Consider the following 21,219-nt stretch of genomic DNA (forward strand, 5'->3'; position numbering starts at 1 on the left):
GGGGGGTTTTGGGGTGTTCTGGGGGTCCCGAGCAGCGAGAGCAGCCCCCTCCTCTGGGGCCGCTCCGTCTAGAGACCCTCACCCCAAAAAGAGTGACCACACCCCCTAATTTACATATTAATTAAAGACTTATTTGAATAAATCCTCCAATTTCTTGTTTTGTTAATGATCACACCCACATTTTCCATATAAGCCAATGACCACGCCCCTAAATTTACATACAATGAATAATTCCTGCGTCCACACACTCTAATTTCCAGATTTGTTAATGACCCCGCCCATTATGTGACCACGCCCATATTTTCAATATGCGTAGTGGCCACACCCCCTAATTTCCATAAAAGCAAATGTTCGCGCCCCCAATTTTAATATTAATTAAGATAATGCCTCCTTGACCACGCCTGCTAAGATCCATACTTTTCACTGGCCACGCCCCCTAATTTGCATAGCACACATAAATTGTGACCACATGATTCTCATTCTACTCAATGACCACGCCCCCTAATTTCCATATTAATTAAAGCTAATTTCAGCATTTTGGTCACGTTCTCAATTTTCATAGCAGTGGCCACACCTCTTAATTTCCATATTATTTAAATATAGTTCCCACTAGTTTGCATATCAAGTGACCCCGCCCTCTAGCTTACAAAGTAATTAAAGGTCATATCCTCACTGTGGCCACGCCCTCTAATTTCCATATTAATCAATGGCCACGCCCCCTCAACTACACACAATTATGTCATTTAATAAATGACCACTCCCCTTAATTTCCATATTATTTAAATATAACGTGTGGTCACGCCCATTATTTCCGTACCAATCTATAACCACGCCCTCTAATTACCATATGGATGAAGCTCATTTCCACTGTTAGCCCCACCCTCTAATTTGCATATCCCACATTTGGCCAAGCCTCCACGTTGGCCACACCCCATAATTTCCATATCAACAAATGACCACGCCCTCTAGTTTGCATGCTAATTAAAAGTCATGCCATCCCTTTTGGACACGCCCTCTTATTTCCATACCTGTCATTGGCCACGCCCCCTAGCACCACCCACTTTCAATTTAAATGAATAACTGCGCCCATTAATTTCCATGGATTGAACTATAATATGTAGCCACGCCCACTGATTTCCATACAGACATAGCGCCACGCCCCCTAATTACCATTATGAGCGCAGCTCATTTCCGCTGTTAGCCCCGCCCTCTCATTTCCATATACCGCATTTGGCCACGCCTCCATTTTTGGCCACGCCCCCTGCTCGCCGCGCCGCGCCGCCTTTGCGTCACTTCCGGGGCGGCCCCGCGGCGCGCGCGCAAAGATGGCGACGCCCTATGTGACGGACGAGACCGGTGAGAGCGGGGGGGCCCCGCGGCCTGGGGGGGCTCCGGGACCCCTCCGGGGCTGCCCCGGAAACCCCGCGGCCCCCCGGGACCGCCCCCAACCCGCGCGGGGCTCCCGGGGGCGGGAAAGGCCCAAAGGGGGGGCTGGGGGGGCGGGACCCCCGTGAGGGGCCTGAGGAGGGGTCCGGGGGCTGTGAGGGGAGGGGGCGGCGAGGGTTTTGGGGAGGGGTCCGTGAGGGGTTTGGGGTCCCCGTGTGGGATTTGGGTTTGTGGTTTTGGGGTGTCTGAGAGGAAGTTGAATTTGAGGGGGGGTCCCGGGACCCCCGTGAGGGGCCTGAGGAGGGGTCCAGGTTTGGCTGGGGAGGGTCCGGGGTTTGTGAGGGGAGGGGGCGGGGAGGGTTTTGGGGGGGGGTCCTGGAGGTCCCCGTGAGGGGTTTGGGGTCTCTAAGGGGGCGTCTCGGGGCCGGGAAGGGTCTAAAGGGGGGTTGGGGGGGGGTCCCGAGACCCCATGAGGGGCCTTAGGGGGTCTCGGGTTTGCAAGGGGAGGAGGGGGGGGGAAAGGTTTTGGGGAGGGGTCCTGGAGGTCCCCGTGAGGGGTTTGGGGTCTCTGAGGGGTGATTGGATTTGAGGGGGGTCCCGGGACCCCCGGGAGAGGCCTGGGGGGGGGGTCTGGGGGTTGTGAGGGGAGGGAAGGATGAGGGATTTGAGGAGGGGTCCGTGAGGGGTTTGGGGTCTCTGGGGGGGGGTTGGATTTGAGGGGGGGTCTGGGGATCCCTGTGAGGGGTCTGAGGGGACAGCGAGGGTTTTGGGGAGGGGTCTTGGAGGTCCCCAGGAGGGGTTTTGGGGTATTCATGAGGGGTTTTGGGGTATTCATGAGGGGTTTGGGGTATTCATGAGGGTGGGTTGGGTGGTGGGTTGGGTTTGAGGGGGGTCCCGGGACCCCCGGGAGGGGCCTGGGGGGTGTCCGGGGCTATTTGGGGAGGGGTCCCGGTGGTCTCCGTGAGGGGTTTGGGGTGTTCTGAGGGGGGGCTGGATTTGGGGGGGTCCTGGAAGGGTCTTTGGGGTGTCCTGGGGTCCCCCCGGTATGGAGGGCTGTCCCCAGGATGTCCCCCGGTGTCCCCACGCTGTCCCCATACCGCCATAAGTGTCCCCGTGGTGTCCCCACGCTGTCCCCACGCTGTCCCCAATCCCCGTGGTGTCTGGGGGGCTGTCCCCACAGTGTCCCCACAGTGTCCCCACAGTGTCCCCATGGTGTCCCCATGGTGTCCCCACAGTGTCCCCACAGTGTCCCCACGGTGTCCCCACAGTGTCCCCACAGTGTCCCCACGGTGTCCCCATGGTGTCTCCACCGTCTCCCCACACTGTCACCATGGTGTCCCCATGTCCCCAGTTGTCCCTGGACTGTCCCCACACTGTCCCCATGGTGTCCCCATATCGTCCCCATGTCCCTAGTTGTCCCTGCACTGTCCCCATGGTCTCCCCCTGTCCCCTCAGTATCCCCCTGTCCCCAGCTGTCCCCATGTCCCTGCATGTCCCCAGCTGTCCCCACACTGTCCCCACGGTGTCCCCATGGTGTCCCCACAGTGTCCCCAGCTGTCGCCATGGTGTCCTTGCACTGTCTCAATGTCCCCAGTGTGTCCCCACACTGTCCCCATGGTGTCCCTGCTGTCCCCACCATGTCCCGCCGTGTCCCCATGGTGTCACTGGTGTCCCCAGCTGTCCCCACAGTGTCCCTGCACTGTCCCCATGCTGTCCCCACTGTGTCCCCATGGTGTCCCCATGGTGTCCCCAGCTGTCCCTATGCTGTCCCCACCACGTCCCCGCCGTGTCCCCATGGTATCGCTGGTGTCCCCAGCTGTCCCCATGGTGTCCCCATGCTGTCCCCACCGTGTCCCCATGCTGTCCCCACCATGTCCCCACCGTGTCCCCAGCTGTCCCCATGCTGTCCCCAGCATGTCCCCATGCTGTCCCCAGCTGTCCCCACTGTGTCCCCGCCGTGTCCCCAGCTGTCCCCATGCTGTCCCCAGCTGTCCCCACCGTGTCCCCACCGTGTCCCCGCCGTGTCCCCAGCTGTCCCCACCGTGTCCCCAGCTGTCCCCATGCTGTCCCCGCCATGTCCCCGCCGTGTCCCCAGCTGTCCCCAGCTGTCCCCACCATGTCCCGCCGTGTCCCCAGCTGTCCCCATGCTGTCCCCGCCGTGTCCCCAGCTGTCCCCAGCTGTCCCCAGCTGTCCCCAGCTGTCCCCGCCGTGTCCCCACCGTGTCCCCAGCTGTCCCCATGCTGTCCCCAGCTGTCCCCATGCTGTCCCCGCCGTGTCCCCAGCTGTCCCCATGCTGTCCCCATGCTGTCCCCAGCTGTCCCCACCGTGTCCCCACCGTGTCCCCACCGTGTCCCCATGCTGTCCCCACCGTGTCCCCACCGTGTCCCCACCGTGTCCCCAGCTGTCCCCAGCTGTCCCCATGCTGTCCCCACCGTGTCCCCATGCTGTCCCCACCGTGTCCCCACCGTGTCCCCAGCTGTCCTCATGCTGTCCCCAGCATGTCCCCATGCTGTCCCCATGCTGTCCCCAGCTGTCCCCACTGTGTCCCCGCCGTGTCCCCAGCTGTCCCCATGCTGTCCCCACCATGTCCCGCCGTGTCCCCAGCTGTCCCCAGCTGTCCCCAGCTGTCCCCACCGTGTCCCCACCGTGTCCCCACCGTGTCCCCGCCGTGTCCCCAGCTGTCCCCAGCTGTCCCCAGCTGTCCCCATGCTGTCCCCGCCGTGTCCCCGCCGTGTCCCCAGCTGTCCCATGCTGTCCCCACCATGTCCCGCCGTGTCCCCAGCTGTCCCCATGCTGTCCCCGCCGTGTCCCCATGCTGTCCCCATGCTGTCCCCAGCTGTCCCCATGCTGTCCCCATGCTGTCCCCGCCGTGTCCCCATGCTGTCCCCATGCTGTCCCCAGCTGTCCCCATCTGTCCCCATGCTGTCCCCAGGCAGGTACATCCCCTCCACGCAGCGCCCGGACGGGACCTGGCGGAAGCAGCGCCGGGTCAAGGAGGGCTACGTGCCCCAGGAGGAGGTGCCCGTGTGAGTGGGGGTCCTGGGGGGTCCTGGGGGGTCCTGGGGGGGTCCTGGGGGGTCCCGGGGGGTCCTGGGGGGGTCTCAGGGTGTGGGGAGGGGTCGGCTCCCACCCAGGCCTGGCTCTGCAGCCCCCAGACCTTCCCTGTCCCCCCTGTCCCCCTCAAATCCCCTCCTGGACCCCCCCTCAGACCCTTCAGATCCCCTCCAGGACCCCCCAAAATCCCTCCTGTCCCCTCTAGACCTTCCTGTCCCCCCTGTCCCCCTCAAATCCCTTCCTGGACCCCCCCTCAGACCCTTCAGATCCCCTCCTGGCTGCCCCCAGACCCCTCCAGGACCCCCCAAAACCCCTCCTGTCCCCCCCAGACCCCTCCTGTCCCCCCCTAAACCCCCCAAAACCCCTCCAGGACCCCCCAAAACCCCTCCAGGACCCCCCAAAACCCCTCCTGTCCCCCCTAAACCCCTCAAATCCCCTCCAGGACCCCTTAAATCCCATCCTGTCTCCCCCAAACTCCTCAAATCCCTTCCTTGATGCCCCTAGACCCCTTCAGGACCCCCCCAAAATTTCTCTTTTCCCCCCTAAACCCCTCCAGGACCCCCCTCAAATCCCTTAAATCCCCTCTTGGATGCCCCCAGACTCCTCCAGAACTCCCTCAAACCCCTCTTGTTACCCCCAGATCCCTCAAATCCCCTCCAGGACACCCCCAAACCCGTCCAGGACCCCTCAAATCCCTTCCTGTCCCCCCCAAACCCCTTAAATCCCCTCCAGGACCCCCCAAAACCCCTCCTGTCCCCCAGTAACCCCTTCAGGACCCCCCCAAACCCATCAAATCCCCTCCTGTCCTCCCCAAACCCCTCAAATCCCCTCCTGGATCTCCCCCAAACCCTTCCAGGACCCCTTCAACCCCCTCCTGTTACCCCCAAACCCCTCCACGCCCCCTCCCCAAAACCCCCTGACCCTCTTCATTTATTTGATTTGATTTTGATTTTTTTTTTTTTCCCCCCCACCCCGCTTTTATCTCCAGCTACGAGAACAAATACGTGAAATTCTTCCGGAGCAAACCCGAGCTGCCGCCGGGTCTGAGCCCCGAGGCCGCCGCCCCCCTCCCCGCCGGGCCGAGGGACCCCCGGGCGGCCCGATGGGGGCGGCTGCGACCCCTCCCCAACTTTGTCCAAGAGCGCCCGAAGGAACCTGAAACGCAAAGAGAAAAGGAAACAGCAGCAGGAAAAAGATCGGGAGAACCACGGGGACGGACTGAGCCAGGAGCTGGAAAAAATCAACCTGGGAGGAGGAGGAGGAGGAGGAGACAACGGAGGAGGAGGCGGGACAACGGGAGGGGAGAAAAACGTGGAAAACCCCGGGAATTCCGGCAAGAATTCGGGGAAAAATTCCAGTAAGAATTCGGTGAAAAACTCAGCGGAATCGGGGAAGAGTTCGAGCAAGAATTCAGAAGATTCTGGGAAGAATTCCAGCAAAAACGCAGCAGATTTTGGGAAGAATTCGGCAAATTTCGGGATTGAATCGGGGAATAATTCTGGGGATAGTTTGGGGAGTAATGTTGGGAATTTGGGGAGTCATTTGGGGGGTAACACTGGGAATTTGGGGGGTAATTTAGGGGGTAATTTGAGGAGTAATTCTGGGAATAACCTCGGGAATTCCGGGGGTAATTCTGGAAATAATTTGGGGAAAAATCCCGGAAATAATTTGGGAAATAATAATAATAATTTGGGGGGTAATAATTCAGGAAATAATAACTCAGGAAATAATCCTGGGAATAATAACTCGGGGAACAACAACTTGGGGCTGAATTGGGGGAAAAATCCCGCGAATACTCCTGGGAACAATCGCGGAAATAATAACTTGGGGATGAATTTGGGGAATAATTCTGGGAGTAAGCAGATGAATTCGGGGGGCAATTACGGGAATACCCCGGGCAGTAAGCAGATGAATTCGGGGGGCAATTACGGGAATACCCCGGGCAGTAAGCAGATGAATTCGGGGGGCAATTACGGGAATACCCCGGGCAGTAAGCAGATGAATTCGGGGGGCAATTACGGGAATACCCCGGGCAGTAAGCAGATGAATTCAGGGGGCAGTTTAGGGACCTGCTCAGGTGGTACCCAGATGAATTCGGGGGGCAATTCTGGGACCCCCTCGGGCACTAAGCGGATGAATTCGGGGGGCAATTCTGGGAATACCTTGGGCAGTACCCAGATGAATTCGGGGGGCAGTTTAGGCACCCCCTCGGGCGGTACCCAGATGAATTCGAGGAGCAATCCCGGCACCCCCTCGGGCAGCACCCAGATGGATTCGGGGGGCAATCCCGGCGGCACCCAGATGAATTCGGGGGGCAATCCCGGCACCCCCTCGGGCAGCCCCCCCGTGCCCAGCCCCGGGATCACCCCCGGCCCCTCGGAGCGGGCCCGGCGCATCAAGAGCCTGCGGAAGAAGCTGCGGCAGGTGCAGGAGCTGCAGCAGCGCCTGGAGCGGGGCGCGCTGGCCGAGCCCAGCCCGGAGCAGCTGCAGAAGCTGGGCCGGAGGAGGGCGCTGGAGGAGGAACTGAGGGCGCTGGAGCTGGACTCGGAGTGAGGGCGGCTGGGGTTTCTAGAGGTTTTTTTAAGTTATTTTTTGGGGTTTTATTTTGTTTCCTTTTGGGTTTTTTTTGTTTTTTTTTTATTTTAGTTTATTTTGGTTTTTTATTTTGGTTTATTTTGAGTTTATTTTGGTTTTTTATTTTGGTTTATTTTGGTTTTTCATTTTGGTTTATTTTGCTTTTATTTTGTTTTTTAATTTTGTTTCATTTTGGGTTTTTTTTGGTTTTTTATTTTAGTTTATTTTGGTTTTTTATTTTGGTTTATTTTGAGTTTATTTTGGTTTTTTATTTTGTTTTATTTTGGTTTATTTTGGTTTTTCATTTTGGTTTATTTTGCTTTTATTTTGTTTTTTAATTTTGTTTCATTTTGGGTTTTTTTTGGTTTTTTGTTTTAGTTTATTTTGGTTTTATTTTGGTTTTTTATTTTGTTTTATTTTTATTTTATCCTGTTTTATTTTAATTTTATTTTTATTTCATTTTTGTTTTATTTTTCTTTTATTTTGTTTTTATTTTTATTTTATTTTTATTTCATTTTTGTTTTATTTTTATTTTGTTTTATTTTTATTTTATTTTTTATTTTAATTTTTATTTAATTTTACTTTATTTTGTTTTATTTTTACTTTATTTTGGTTTTTTTTATTTTTGTTTCATTTTATTTTTGGTTTTTTTTAAATTTTATTTTGGGTCTATTTTTATTTTATTTTACTTTATTTCATTTTATTTCATTTCTTTTGGTTTTATTAAATTTCATTTATTTTATTTAATTTTGTTTTCGTTTCATTTAATTTTGTTTTACTTTATTTGTTTTCATTTTTATTTGATTTTATTTTTGTTTTATTTTGGTTTATTTGGTTTTACTTTATTTACTTTATTTCATTTTGTTCCATTTTGTTTCATTTTATTTTATTTCATTTTATTTCATTACATTTTATTTTACTTTATTTTGTTTTACTTTGATTTTATTTTGTTTTAGTTTATTTGTTTTACTTCATTTTATTTTGCTTTATTTTATTTTGTTTTATTTTGTTTTGTTTAATTTTATTTCGTTCATTATATTATTTTGTTTTATTTTTTCTGTTACTTTCTTTTATATTTTCATTTCTTTCATTTTAATTTTTCTTGGTTTAATTTTCTTGATTTTTCGGTTGATTTGATTTGATTGATTTTTTGATTCCTTTATTTTAATTTTCTCTTTTTTTGGCTTATTTTAATTTAATTTTTGTTTATTTTGTTTTATTTTTATTTAGATTTTGTTTACTCTGTTTTTATTATTTTATTTTTCTTTTCTTTTATTTTTTATTATTTTATTTTATTTTTATTATTTTATTTACCGATTTCTTTTTGGTTTTTTTGTTTGTTTTTTTTTTTTTTGTTTCTTTTAAATTTTGTTTCGTTTCTTTTGATTTTCTTTTGGTTTTTTTTTTCTTTTCAATTTTTTATTTTAATTTTTTTGCTCCATCTCATTTAATTTTCTCAATTTTTTTTTTGTTCTCTCCGCGTCCTTCATCCCTCCTCTCCCTCTTTTTACCGGATTTAAAACTGGGGTGAAAATCCCCAAAAACGGGGCCGTGCCCCCTCCCCCCGCGCCCCTCCCCCCTCTCTGTGGCGCCGCCCCCCTCCCAATTTTCTCTTTTTGGTCTTTTTGCTTCCGTTTTTCAGAGCGGTGGAGGAATAAAAAAAAAATCAGTGATCAGTGGGGGTCGGGGTGTTTGGGGGGTCCTGGGGAGGATTTCGGGGGTCCCAGAGGGGTTTGGGGGGTCCTGAGGGAGATTTGGGGGATCCTTGGGGGATTTGGGGGGTCCTGGGGGGATTTTGGGGGGTCCCAGAGAGGTTTGGGGGGTTTGAGGGGGGTCCTGGGGGGTATTTGGGGGATCCTGGGGGAATTTGAGGGGGTCCTGGAGGGGGATTTGGGGGTCCTGGGGGGATTTGGGGGATCCTGGGGGGATTTTGGGGGGTCCCAGAGGGGTTTGGGGGTCCTGGGGGGATTTTGGGGGGATTTGAGGGGTCCCTGAGGGATCTTGGGGGTCCCAGAGGGGTTTGGAGGGTCCTGAGGGAGATTTGGGGGATCCTTGGGGGATTTGGGGGGTCCTGGGGACGATTTGGGGGGGTCTCAGAGGGGTTTGGGGGGTCCTGGGGGGATTTTGGGGGGGATTTGGGGGGTCCTGGTGGTGTTTGGGGGGGTCCTGGGAAGGATTTCTGTGGTCCCAGAGGGGTTTGGGGAGTCCTGAGGGAGATTTGGGGGTCCTGGGGGGGATTTTGGAGGGATTTGGGGGATCCTGCGGAGGATTTGGGGGGGATTTGGGGGATTTCGGGGGTCTCAGAGGGGTTTGGGGGATTTGAGGGAAGACTTGGGGGTCCTGGGGGGGGAATTTTGGGGAGTCCTGGGGTGTTTGGGGGGGTCCTGGGAGGATTTGGGGGTCCTGGGGAGGATTTGGGGGATCCTTGGAGGGCTTGGTGGATTTGGGGGGTCCTGGGGGTGTTTGGGGGGTCCTGGGGGGATTTTGGGGGGATTTTGGGGGGTCCCAAAGGTGTTTGGGGGGTCCTGGGGAGGATTTGGGGGATCATTGGGGGTCCTGGGGGATTTTGGAGGGATTTGGGGGGGTCCTGGGGGGTGTTTGGGGGGTCCTGGGGAGGATTTCGGGGGGTCCCAGAGGGGGATTTGGGGGGTCCTGGGGGGATTGGATTGAAGAGGGTACAGGAGGGAGCCCAGACTGGGAGAACTGGGAGGGGGAACTGGGAGTGCTGGAGTAACTGGAGGGATCACTGGGAGAAACTGGGAAGGGGCATTTGAGGCACTGGTGGGTACTGGAGGAACTGGGAGGAGGGAATGGGAGCAACTGGGAGCACTGGGAGGGGGTCACTGGAGCAACTGGGAGCACTGGGAGGGGTCACTGGGAGAAACTGGGAGCTCTGGAAGGGGGCAACTGGTGGGCACTGGGCGGAACTGGGAGCGCTGGGTCCCACCGCGGTGATGGGACGGCGGCGTTGCCCCTTTAAAGGGCGTGCTCCTAGCCATTTAAGGGGCGTGGCTATGCAGATTTAGAGGGTGTTGCCAATACTTTAAGGGGCGTGGCCTCACCATTTAAGGACAGGGTCATGCCGATGAGGGGGCGTGGCCTTTTCTTTTAAGGAGCGCGCCGCGCGCGCGCGCGCTGCCCCACCCCGGAAGTGGGCGTGGCCAGCGCGGCGGCGGGCGGAAAGCGGAAGTGCGGCCGTGAGGGGACCCGGGGGGGGCGGCGGCGCGACCCCCCCCCCCCCCCCGCCGGTACGGCGTGGTGAGTCCCGAACCCCCCAAAACCAGCCCCGAACCCCCCCGGTACCGGCGTGGTGAGTCCCGAACCCCCCGGAACCACCTCCGAATCACCCCGGTACCGGGGCTCCGAGCGTCCGGGGGATCCCGGCACCGGTTCGGGGCTCCCGGTTCCATCCAGGAGGTCCCCGGGGCCGGATTTCGAGGTTGCCGGGCCGTCGCGGGGGTTGGTTGATCAGGGGATCCCCGGGGGCCGTTCTGAGGGTCCCAGGGCTCGGTCGGGGGGGGGTCCCGGGGCCGTTCGGGGTCCCCGGGACTCGGTTCGGAGGTCCCGGGGTGTCTCAGGGGGTCCGGGGCCGTTCTGGGTGTCCCGGGGCTCGGTTGGGGCGTCCCAAGTCCATTTTGGCGGGTCCCGGTGCGGCTCAGGCGGTCCCGGTGCTCGGTTCGGGGGGGGTCCCTGTGAGGCTCAGGGGGTCTCGCGTCCATTCAGGGGGTCCCGGGGCCGTTCTGGGCTCCCCGGGGCCGTTCGGAAGGTCCCGGGTCCCTTTCGGGGGGTCCGGGGCCATCTGGGGTGGGTCCCGGTGCCGTTCTGGAGGGTCCCGGATCCGTTCGGGGGTCCCGGGTCTATTCTGGAGGGTCCCGGTGCCGTTCTGGGTGTCCCGGGTCTATTCTGGAGGGTCCCGGTGCCGTTCTGGGGGTCCCGGTGCTCGGTTCGGGGGTCCCGGTGCCGCTCCCTGGGTGCTGACCCCGCTGTCCCCTCTCTGTCCCCGGTGTCCCAGGGATGGCCGTGACCTAAGCCCGCGGCGATGGAGCGGCCCCGGTACCGGGAGGCGGCGCCCGGGGGCAGCGGGCCCGGCGGGGGCTCCAGCGCCGCCTGGAACGGGAGCTGCGGCCGCGCCCCCGGTGCCGCCACCGGCAGCGGTACCGGCACGGCGGGGGGCGAGGACGACGAGAGCGGCGAGCGCGACATTGCTGTCCCCGGGCCCGGGAGTGTCCCCGTTTCCAGGACTGTCCCCAAATCCGGCAGTGTCCCCAACCCCAGGACTGTCCCCAAGCCCGGAGGTGTCCCCGAGGGTGTCCCCAACGCTGAGAGTGTCCCCAAATCCGGCAGTGTCCCCAACCCCGGGGGTGTCCCCAGTACAGGGAGTGTCCTCCCCAGCCCTGAGGGTGTCCCCAAACCCAGGAGGGTCCCCAACCCTGAGGGTGTCCCCAATACGGGGAGTGTCCTCCCCAGCCCTGAGGGTGTCCCCAAACCCAGGAGTGTCCCCAACCCTGAGGGTGTCGCCAGCCCTGGCGGTGTCACCGGTGCCGGGATTGTCCCCAGCACTGGGAGTGTCCCCAACCTTGAAGGTGTCACCAGCCCTGGTGGCGCCCCTGGGACTGTCCCCACTCCTGGCAGTGTCCCCAGCCCCAGCAGTGTCCCCAACTCTGGGAGTGTCCCCAGCCCTGAGGGTGTCCCCAACTCTGGGAGTGTCCCTGGTCCTGGGAGTGCCCCCATTGCTGCGGGTGTCCCCAACTCTGGGAGTGTCCCCAGCCCCAGCAGTGTCCCCAACACCGGGACTGTCCTTGGTCCTGGGAGTGTCCCCAACACCAGGAGTGTCCTCAACCCTGAGGACATCCCTAAAAGTGTCCCCATTGCTGCGGGTGTCCCCAACTCTGGGAGTATCCCCAGCCCCAGCAGTGTCCCCAACACCGGGACTGTCCTTGGTCCTGAGGGTGTCCCCAACCCCACGAATGTCCCCAGCCCTGGGAGTGTCCCCAACACCGGGACTGTTCCTGGTCCTGGGAATGTCCCCAGCCCCGGCAGTGTCCCCAGCCCCGGGGGTCGCTGCAGCTGCCGGTGCCCCCCGGCCTCTCCCCCGAGCCCCTCCCGGGACCTCCCGTGCGGCCTCGGCTGCCGCCACCGCCGACCCCCGGAGCGCCCCGGCGACCCCCGGCCACAGCGCCACCAGCACGGGGAGCCCGGTGCCACCACCGCCAGGGGACAGCGCCACCAGCACGAGGAGCCCGGTGCCACCACCGCCAGGGGACACGGCCACCAGCACGAGGAGCCCGGTGCCACCACGGCCGGGGGACACGGCCACCAGCACGAGGAGCCCGGTGCCACCACCGCCAGGGGACAGCGCGGGTCCCTGCGGGCGGCCCGGGCGGGGGTCGCGCTCTGCCTGCGCCTCCTCGGCGCCCTCCTCGCGCTGCTCTTCCTCCTCCTCCTCCTCCTCCGCTCCTTCCTCCGCGCCGCCTCCGCGGGGCTCCGCCGCTCCCGGGAGCTGCTGGCCGAGCGGTTCCGGCCCCGGGCCGGCCACCACCGGGGTGGTGACAGCGACGAGGAGGTGACGCGTTTGGTGGCAATGGCCGAGGTGGCCGAGGAGGAGCTGGATCCGTTCCGGGTGCTCGGCGTGGAGCCCACGGCCACGGACGCGGAGCTGCGCAGGGCGTACCGGAGGCTGGCCGTGCTGGTGGGTGTTGGGGACATCCCCGAGGGCTTGGGGACGCTTTGGGGACGTTTTGGGGACATTGAGGGTCGTGTCTCGGCAGGTGCACCCCGATAAAAGCCGTGACCCCCGGGCGGAGGCGGCGTTCAAGGTGCTGCGGGCGGGCTGGGAGAGGGTGAGCAGCCCCGAGAGGCGGCGCGAGTACCAGGCGTGAGTTTGGGGTGAAAATACCCAATTTTGGGCCGTGAATTCCCAATTTTGGGATGTAAAACACGAATTTTGGGGTGGAAATCCCAGGTTTTGGGGTGTAAATCCCATATTTTTGGGTGTAAATCCCGGTTTTGGGGTGGGCTGGGAGAGGGTGAGCAGCCCCGAGAGGCGGCGCGCGTACCAGGCGTGAGTTTGGGGTGAAATCCCAAGTTTTGGGATGTAAATCCCGGGTTTTGGGGTGCAAATCCTATATTTTGGTGTGGGAATCCCAGTTTTGGGGTGGGAATCCTGGGTTTTGGGGTGGAAATCCCATATTTTTGGGTGTAAATCCCGGTTTTGGGGTGGGCTGGGAGAGGGTGAGCAGCCCCGAGAGGCGGCGCGAGTACCAGGCGTGAGTTTGGGGTGAAATCCCAAGTTTTGGGTAGGAAATCCCAAGTTTTGGGGTGGGAATCCCATATTTTTGGGGCATGAATCCCAAAATTTAGGGTGTAAATCATGGGTTTTCAGGTGGGAATCCCAAATCTCGGGGTGGGAATCCTGGGTTTTGGGGTGGGAATTGTGGTTTCGGGGCACCGGGAGCTCTGGTTTTGGGTGCAGAATCCCAGATTTTGGGGGTAGGAATCCTGGTTTGGGGTGGGAATCCCATTCTTTGGGGAGCCAATTCCATATTTTGGGTTCCAATCCCATATTTTGGATTATAATTCCTGTTTTTGTGTCCCAGGAAGCAGCTGGCGCAGGGGGAGCTGGCGTGGGCGCTGGGCACATTTTTGGGGCTGTCATTCCCATTTTTAGGGCTGTATATCCCATTTTTTTTGTGTAAATCCCATATTTTGGGGTTCCAATCCCATATTTTGGGGTTCCAATCCCATATTTTGGGTTCCAATTTCCATATTGTGGGTAATAATTCCTGTTTTTGTGTCCCAGGAAGCAGCTGGCACAGGGGGAGCTGGCGTGGGCGCTGGGCAGGTTCCTGGGGCTGTCATTCCCATTTTAATGGGTCTAAATCCCATTTTTTTGGTGTAAATCCCATATTTTTGGCATTCCAATCCCATTTTTTGGGTTCCAATCCCATATTTTGGGTATTAATTCCCGTTTTTGTGTCCCAGGAAGCAGCTGGCGCAGGGGGAGCTGGCGTGGGCGCTGGGCACGTTTTTGGGGCTGTCATTCCCATTTTTAGGGCTGTATATCCCATTTTTTTGTGTAAATTCCATATTTTGGGGTTCCAATCCCATATTTTGGGGTTCCAATCCCATATTTTGGGTTCCAATTTCCATATTGTGGGTAATAATTCCTGTTTTTGTGTCCCAGGAAGCAGCTGGCACAGGGGGAGCTGGCGTGGGCGCTGGGCAGGTTCCTGGGGCTGTCATTCCCATTTTAATGGGTCTAAATCCCATTTTTTTGGTGTAAATCCCATATTTTTGGCATTCCAATCCCATTTTTTGGGTTCCAATCCCATATTTTGGGTATTAATTCCCGTTTTTGTGTCCCAGGAAGCAGCTGGCGCAGGGGGAGCTGGCGTGGGCGCTGGGCACATTTTTGGGGCTGTCATTCCCATTTTTAGGGCTGTATATCCCATTTTTTTTTGTGTAAATCCCATATTTTGGGGTTCCAATCCCATATTTTGGGGTTCCAATCCCATTTTTTGAGGTGCCAATTTCCATATTTTGGGTATTAATTCCCGTTTTTGTGTCCCAGGAAGCAGCTGGCACAGGGGGAGCTGGCGCGGGCGCTGGGCGCGTTCCTGGGCCGGCTGCAGGAGGAGCTCAGGGACGCCAGGGACGCCATGGGCTGCACCCGCTGCGGGGGGCGCCACAGGTGGGGACACCGTGGGGACACCTGTGACACTGCAGGGACAATGGGGACACTGTGGGGACAGTGCTGGGACAATGGGGACACTGTGGGGACAGTGCTGGGACAATGGGGACTGCAGGGATGCCATGGGCTGCACCCGCTGCGGGGGGCGCCACAGGTGGGGACACCGTGGGGACACTGTGGGGACACCTGTGACACTGCAGGGACAATGGGGACACTGTGGGGACAGTGCAGGGACAATGGGGACACTGTGGGGACAATGGGGACTGCAGGGACAATGGGGACAATAGGGACGCCATGGGCTGCACCCGCTGTGGGGGGCGCCACAGGTGGGGACACCGTGGGGACACTGTGGGGACACCTGTGACACTGCAGGGACAATGGGGACACTGTGGGGACACCTGTGACACTGCAGGGACAATGGGGACACTGTGGGGACAGTGGGGACAGTGCAGGGACAATGGGGACACTGTGGGGACAATGGGGACAGTGCTGGGACAATGGGGACTGCAGGGACAATGGGGACAATAGGGACGCCATGGGCTGCACCCGCTGCGGGGGGCGCCACAGGTGGGGACACCGTGGGGACACCTGTGACACTGCAGGGACAATGGGGACACCCATTGGGGTGGGGACAGTGGGGACACCACAGACACCAGGGACACTGTGGGACACTGCAGGGACAATGGGGACACCACAGACACCAGGGACACTGTGGGACAGTGCAGGGACAGTGGGGACACTGTGGGGACAATGGGGACTGCAGGGACAATGGGGACAATAGGGACGCCATGGGCTGCACCCGCTGCGGGGGGCGCCACAGGTGGGGACACTGTGGGGACACCGTGGGGACACTGTGGGGACACCTGTGACACTGCAGGGACAATGGGGACACTGTGGGGGACAGTGCAGGACACTGGGACAGTTGGGACGCCATGGGCTGCACCCGCTGCGGGGGACGCCACAGGTGGGGACACCATGGGGACACCTGGGACACTGCAGGAACAATGGGGACACCGTGGGGACACCTGTGACACTGCAGGGACAATGAGGACACCGTGGGGACACTGTGGGGACACTGTGGGGACACCTGTGACACTGCAGGGACAATGGGGACAGCATGGGGACAGTGGGACACTGCAGGACACTGGGACAGTTGGGACGCCATGGGCTGCACCCGCTGCGGGGGCGCCACAGGTGGGGACACTGTGGGGACACCTGTGACACTGCAGGGACATTGGGGACACTGTGGGGACAGTGGGGACTGCAGGGACAATGGGGACAATAGGGACGCCATGGGCTGCACCCGCTGCGGGGGGCGCCACAGGTGGGGACACTGTGGGGACACCTGTGACACTGCAGGGACAATGGGGACACTGTGGGGACAGTGCAGGACACTGGGACAGTTGGGACGCCATGGGCTGCACCCGCTGTGGGGGGCGCCACAGGTGGGGACACCATGGGGACACCTGTGACACTGCAGGGACAATGGGGACACTGTGGGGACAATGGGGACAGTGCTGGGACAATGGGGACTGCAGGGACAATGGGGACAATAGGGACGCCATGGGCTGCACCCGCTGCGGGGGGCGCCACAGGTGGGGACACCGTGGGGACACCTGTGACACTGCAGGGACAATGGGGACACCCATTGGGGTGGGGACAGTGGGGACACCACAGACACCAGGGACACTGTGGGACACTGCAGGGACAATGGGGACAGCGTGGGGACAGTGGGGCACTGCAGGACACTGGGACAGTTGGGACGCCGTGGGCTGCACCCGCTGTGGGGGGCGCCACAGGTGGGGACACTGTGGGGACACCTGTGACACTGCAGGGACAATGGGGACACTGTGGGGACAGTGGGGACAGTGCTGGGACAATGGGGACACTGTGGGGGACAGTGGGGACTGCAGGGACAATGGGGACAATAGGGATGCCATGGGCTGCACCCGCTGCGGGGGGCGCCACAGGTGGGGACACTGTGGGGACACCGTGGGGACACTGTGGGGACACCTGTGACACTGCAGGGACAATGGGGACACTGCGGGGACAGTGGAGACACTGCAGGGACAATGGAGACACTGCGGGGACAGTGGGGACAGCACTGGGGGGGACATTGTTTGACATGTCCTGGAGGGTTGGGGTGACTCTGTGTCCTGGGGGTCTCACTGTGTCCATGGAGATGTCATGCTGTCCCCAATGTCCCCGGGGGTGTCCCCAATGTCCCCGTGTCCCCACAGGCGGTTCCAGCTGGACAGGGACCCGCGCGGTGGCCGCTGGTGTGGCCTGGGTGTGTCCCCATGTCCCCAATGTCCCCAGGGGTGTCATAGTGTCCCTGTGGGTGTCACAGTGTCCCCAATGTCCCCGGGGGTGTCACAGTGTCCCTGTGGGTGTCACAGTGTCCCCAATGTCCCCGGGGTGTCACAGTGTCCCCAATGTCCCCGGGGGTGTCACAGTGTCCCTGTGGGTGTCACAGTGTCCCTGTGGGTGTCACAGTGTCCCCAGTGTCCCCAGGGGTGTCACAGTGTCCCCGTGTCCCCACAGGCGGTTCCAGCTGGACAGGGACCCGCGCGGTGGCCGCTGGTGTGGCCCGTGCGGGGGGTGGCACGCGGCCGACGAGGGTGACCTGTGGGCAGAGTCCAGCCTGATGGGCCTCAAGGTCACCTACCTGGCCCGCATGGACGGCCACATCTACGACGTCACCGGTGAGGGGACACCTGGGGGGGCACGGCCACGGAGACGGGGGTGACACACAGAGAACGGGGGGGACGGGTCCCTGGTGTCACCATCCTGGGGACCTCTCTCTGGTGTCACCGTGACCAAGGGGACACCATGGCCAGGTCACTCTGGGGGACACCATGGCCAAGGGATCTCTGGGGACGTCATGACCAGGGTGGTCTCTCTGGTGTCACCATCCTGGGGACCTCTCTGGTGTCACCACGACCAAGGGGACACCATGAACAGGTCAGTCCTGGGTGGTCACCATGAGCATCCCAGGGTCTTTGGTGTCACCATGACCAAGGTGACACCGTGAGCATCCCCAGGAGTCTCTGGGGACACCGTGACTGGGTGTCCCTGATGTCACCATGACCATTCCTTGGTCCCTCTGGTGTCACCATCCCCAGGAGTCTCTGGGGACACCGTGACTGGGTGTCCCTCATGTCACCATGACTATCCCTGGGGGTCTCTCGTGTCACCATGACCAAGGGGTCTCTGGGGACACCACAACCAGGGTGGTCTCTCTGGTGTCACCATGACCAAGGGGACACCATGTCCTGGTCACTCTGGGGGACACCATGACCATCCTTGGGGACCTCTCTGGTGTCACCATCCTGGGGGTCTCTCTTATGTCACCATGACCAAGGGGACACCGTGCCCAGGTGGCTCTGGGAGACACCATGGCCATCCCAAGGGTCCCTGGTGTCACCATTACCAGAGGGACACCGTGACCAAGGGGACACCGTGCCCAGGTGTCTTTGGTGTCACCATGACCAGGGGACACCATGAGCATCCCTGGGGTGTCCCTGGTGTCACCATCCTGGGGACCTCCCTAGTGTCACCATCCCTGGGATGTCCTTGGTGCCACCATGACCAAGGGGACACCATGCCCATTTGACTCTGGTGTCACCATCTCGGGGATCTCCCTGGTGTCACCATGACCAGGGGACACCATGCCCAGGTGTCTTTGGTGTCACCATGCCCAGGGATCTCCCTGATGTCACCATGACCAGGGGACACCATGCCCAGGTGTCTTTGGTGTCACCATGCCCAGGGATCTCCCTGGTGTCACCATCTCGGGGATCTCTCTGGTGTCACCATGACCAGGGGACACCATGCCCAGGTGTCTTTGGTGTCACCATGCCCAGGGATCTCCCTGGTGTCACCATCTCGAGGATCTCCCTGGTGTCACCATGACCAGGGGACACCATGCCCAGGTGTCTTTGGTGTCACCATGCCCAGGGATCTCCCTGATGTCACCATGACCAGGGGACACCATGCCCAGGTGTCTTTGGTGTCACCATGCCCAGGGATCTCTCTGATGTCACCATGACCAGGGGACACCATGCCCAGGTGTCTTTGGTGTCACCATGCCCAGGGATCTCTCTGATGTCACCATGACCAGGGGACACCATGCCCAGGTGTCTTTGGTGTCACCATCTCAGGGATCTCCCTGATGTCACCATGACCAGGGGACACCATGCCCATCCCTGGGGTCTCTCTGGTGCCACCCTGACCGAGTGTCCCCTGTGTGTCCCCAGAGTGGGCGGGCTGCCAGCGCGTGGCCATCTCCCCGGACAGCCACCGTGTCCCCTACCACCTGTCCTTCGGCGCCAGGACAGCCACGCCCGCCGGACGCCAGCGGTCAGTGCTGGGGGGGTGTCCTGGGGTGTCCCCAGGTGTGTCCCTGAGGGTGCCCAGGTGTGTCTGGGGGTGTTCAGGGGTGTCCAGGTGTGTCTGGGGGTGTTCAGAAATGTCCAGGGATGTCCAAGGGGTGTTCAGGGATGTCCAGGGGGGTGTCCCCAAGGGTGTCCAGGTGTATCCAGGGTGTGCCCAGGTGTGCCAGGTACATTTAGGGTGTGCCCAGGGGGTGTCTAGGGAATGCCCAAGTGTGCCCAGGTACATCCAGGCAGTGCCCAGGTACATCCAGCTGCGCCCAGGTCCATCCAGGTATGCCCAGGTACATCCAGCTGTGCCAGGCAGTGCCCAGGTACATCCAGGTGTGCCCAGGTCCATCCAGGTGTGCCAGGTGTATCCAGGCAGTGCCCAGGTACATCCAGGTGTGCCCAGGTACATCCAGGCAGTGCCCAGGTACATCCTGGTGTGCCCAAGTACATCCAGGTGTGCCCAGGTGTATCCAGGCAGTGCCCAGGTACATCCAGGTACATCCAAGTGTGCCCAGGCAGTGCCCAGGTACATCCAGGTGTGCCCAGGTACATCCAGCTGTGCCCAGGCAGTGCCCAGGTACATCTAGGTGTGCCCAGGTGTATCCAGGCAGTGCCCAGGTACATCCAGGTGTGCCCAGGTGTATCCAGGCAGTGCCCAGGTACATCCAGGTGTGCCCAGGTGTATCCAGGCAGTGCCCAGGTACATCTAGGTGTGCCCAGGTGTATCCAGGCAGTGCCCAGGTACATCCAGGTGTGCCAGGTGTATCCAGGCTGTGCCCAGGTACATCCAGGTGTGCCCAGGTCCATCCAGCCGTGCCCCAACCCCTTTTCTCTCTCCCCCCAGGGGCCCCCCCAAGGGCAGCCCCCCGACCCCCGCTGACCTGGAGGATTTCCTGGCCCGCGTTTTCCAGGGAAATCCGGGCCCGGAGCCCGGGGGGCTTTCCCCGCCCCCCCCGGGGCTGCAGGACCCCCCCAGGGACACCCCCAGCCCCAAGGGGGCCCCCCCAGGGGGGACACGAAGCACAAGAGGAGGAAGAAGGGGCGGCGGCCGCTGCCGCGATGAGGAGACCCCCACCCCAAAACAAAAGAAAAAGGGCTTGGAATAAAAAAAATCTATTTTTTTTCTTTTTTTCGGGTTTTTTAAAGAAAATCGAGTGGTGTTTTTTGTGTTAAAAATAAAAAAATAGCGGGTGGAAATAGGGGGGGATTTGGGGGTCCTCAAAGCCCCGGGAGGTCGTGGTGGTGCCACTTCCGTTCCGCGCGGGAAAAAGAATGACGTCACTGACGGCGCCGCAGTGGGCGCCGCCATGTTGGAGGTTCCGGTGAGGCCTCAGAGTGCGGCGCCATCTTGAGTGTGGGCAGGGCCGCGCTGGGGGCGCTTCAGCCGCCGTTAACGGGGTGATGGCGGGTCCGGAGCGGCCGGGACGGAGCCGTGGGGGGGGGGGAGTGGCCGGTTAGTGCGGGAGACACGGCCTGGCCTGACGGAGAGGCGGCCACTCCCATCATGGCGGCTGCCGCATCCAACATGGCGCCCTCCATGTCCAACATGGCGGCCTCAATCCAACATGGCGGCCTCAATCCATCATGGCGGCCGCCCCACCCAAAAAGAATTATTTTAATAATTCGAATTATTTTAATTGCTCTAGTTTTTGATTATTTAAATTACTTAAGTTATTTTAATTATTAATGAGGGAGGTTGTGGTTCAGGAGCTGCAGGAAGCAGGGTGAAATACACAATACTACTTAATAATAATGCAAATAATTAAATTATAATCAATTTAATAATAAACCAGCAGCGATTGGGAGCCGCACCTGGAGAGGGAAACTCTGGAATATTCTGGAAAATTACCCCAAGTTTGTGCTTTGAACCCCTGGGTACAGGACAATAATTAATGAGCAAATTTCAACAAACAATTAATAAAAAGTATTTAATACATAATAGTTTAATAAATAACTACAACACAAACAGTTTTTACCTAATATATGTATAATTAACAGGTAAGTCATGCCAAATAATATATTTTGATAACGAAAATGTCACAAGGAATATAACAACATTATAAACCATAAACACATAATAAATAGAGTTACTAGATAATATGTATCTAAATCTATGTAGGAATACCAAT

The 21,219-nt window shown here is 58.2% G+C and overlaps 2 protein-coding genes across 2 annotated transcripts; both read left to right on the forward strand.

Annotated features, from left to right (window-relative positions):
• The first annotated feature begins 1,325 nt into the window (after positions 1-1,325).
• LOC134431258 (partner of Y14 and mago-like) lies at positions 1,326-7,051 on the forward strand. The gene is given in 5 exon segments (XM_063179241.1): positions 1,326-1,356; positions 4,320-4,413; positions 5,430-5,511; positions 5,513-5,699; positions 6,738-7,051. Coding segments are annotated over 5 exon segments (651 nt in total). The 3' UTR covers positions 6,995-7,051.
• A 4,003-nt stretch (positions 7,052-11,054) lies between these two features.
• Positions 11,055-20,221, forward strand: LOC134431259 (collagen alpha-1(III) chain-like). Its single transcript, XM_063179242.1, has 6 exons — positions 11,055-12,704; positions 12,784-12,890; positions 14,586-14,705; positions 17,250-17,410; positions 18,965-19,067; positions 19,935-20,221. The coding sequence occupies exons 1-6, from the start codon at positions 11,055-11,057 to the stop codon at positions 20,194-20,196; spliced, it is 2,403 nt and encodes an 800-aa protein (XP_063035312.1). The 3' UTR covers positions 20,197-20,221.
• The last annotated feature ends 998 nt before the right edge of the window (positions 20,222-21,219 follow it).

This window comes from Melospiza melodia, chromosome 31, assembly GCF_035770615.1.
Source record: "Melospiza melodia melodia isolate bMelMel2 chromosome 31, bMelMel2.pri, whole genome shotgun sequence".
NCBI lineage: Eukaryota > Metazoa > Chordata > Aves > Passeriformes > Passerellidae > Melospiza > Melospiza melodia.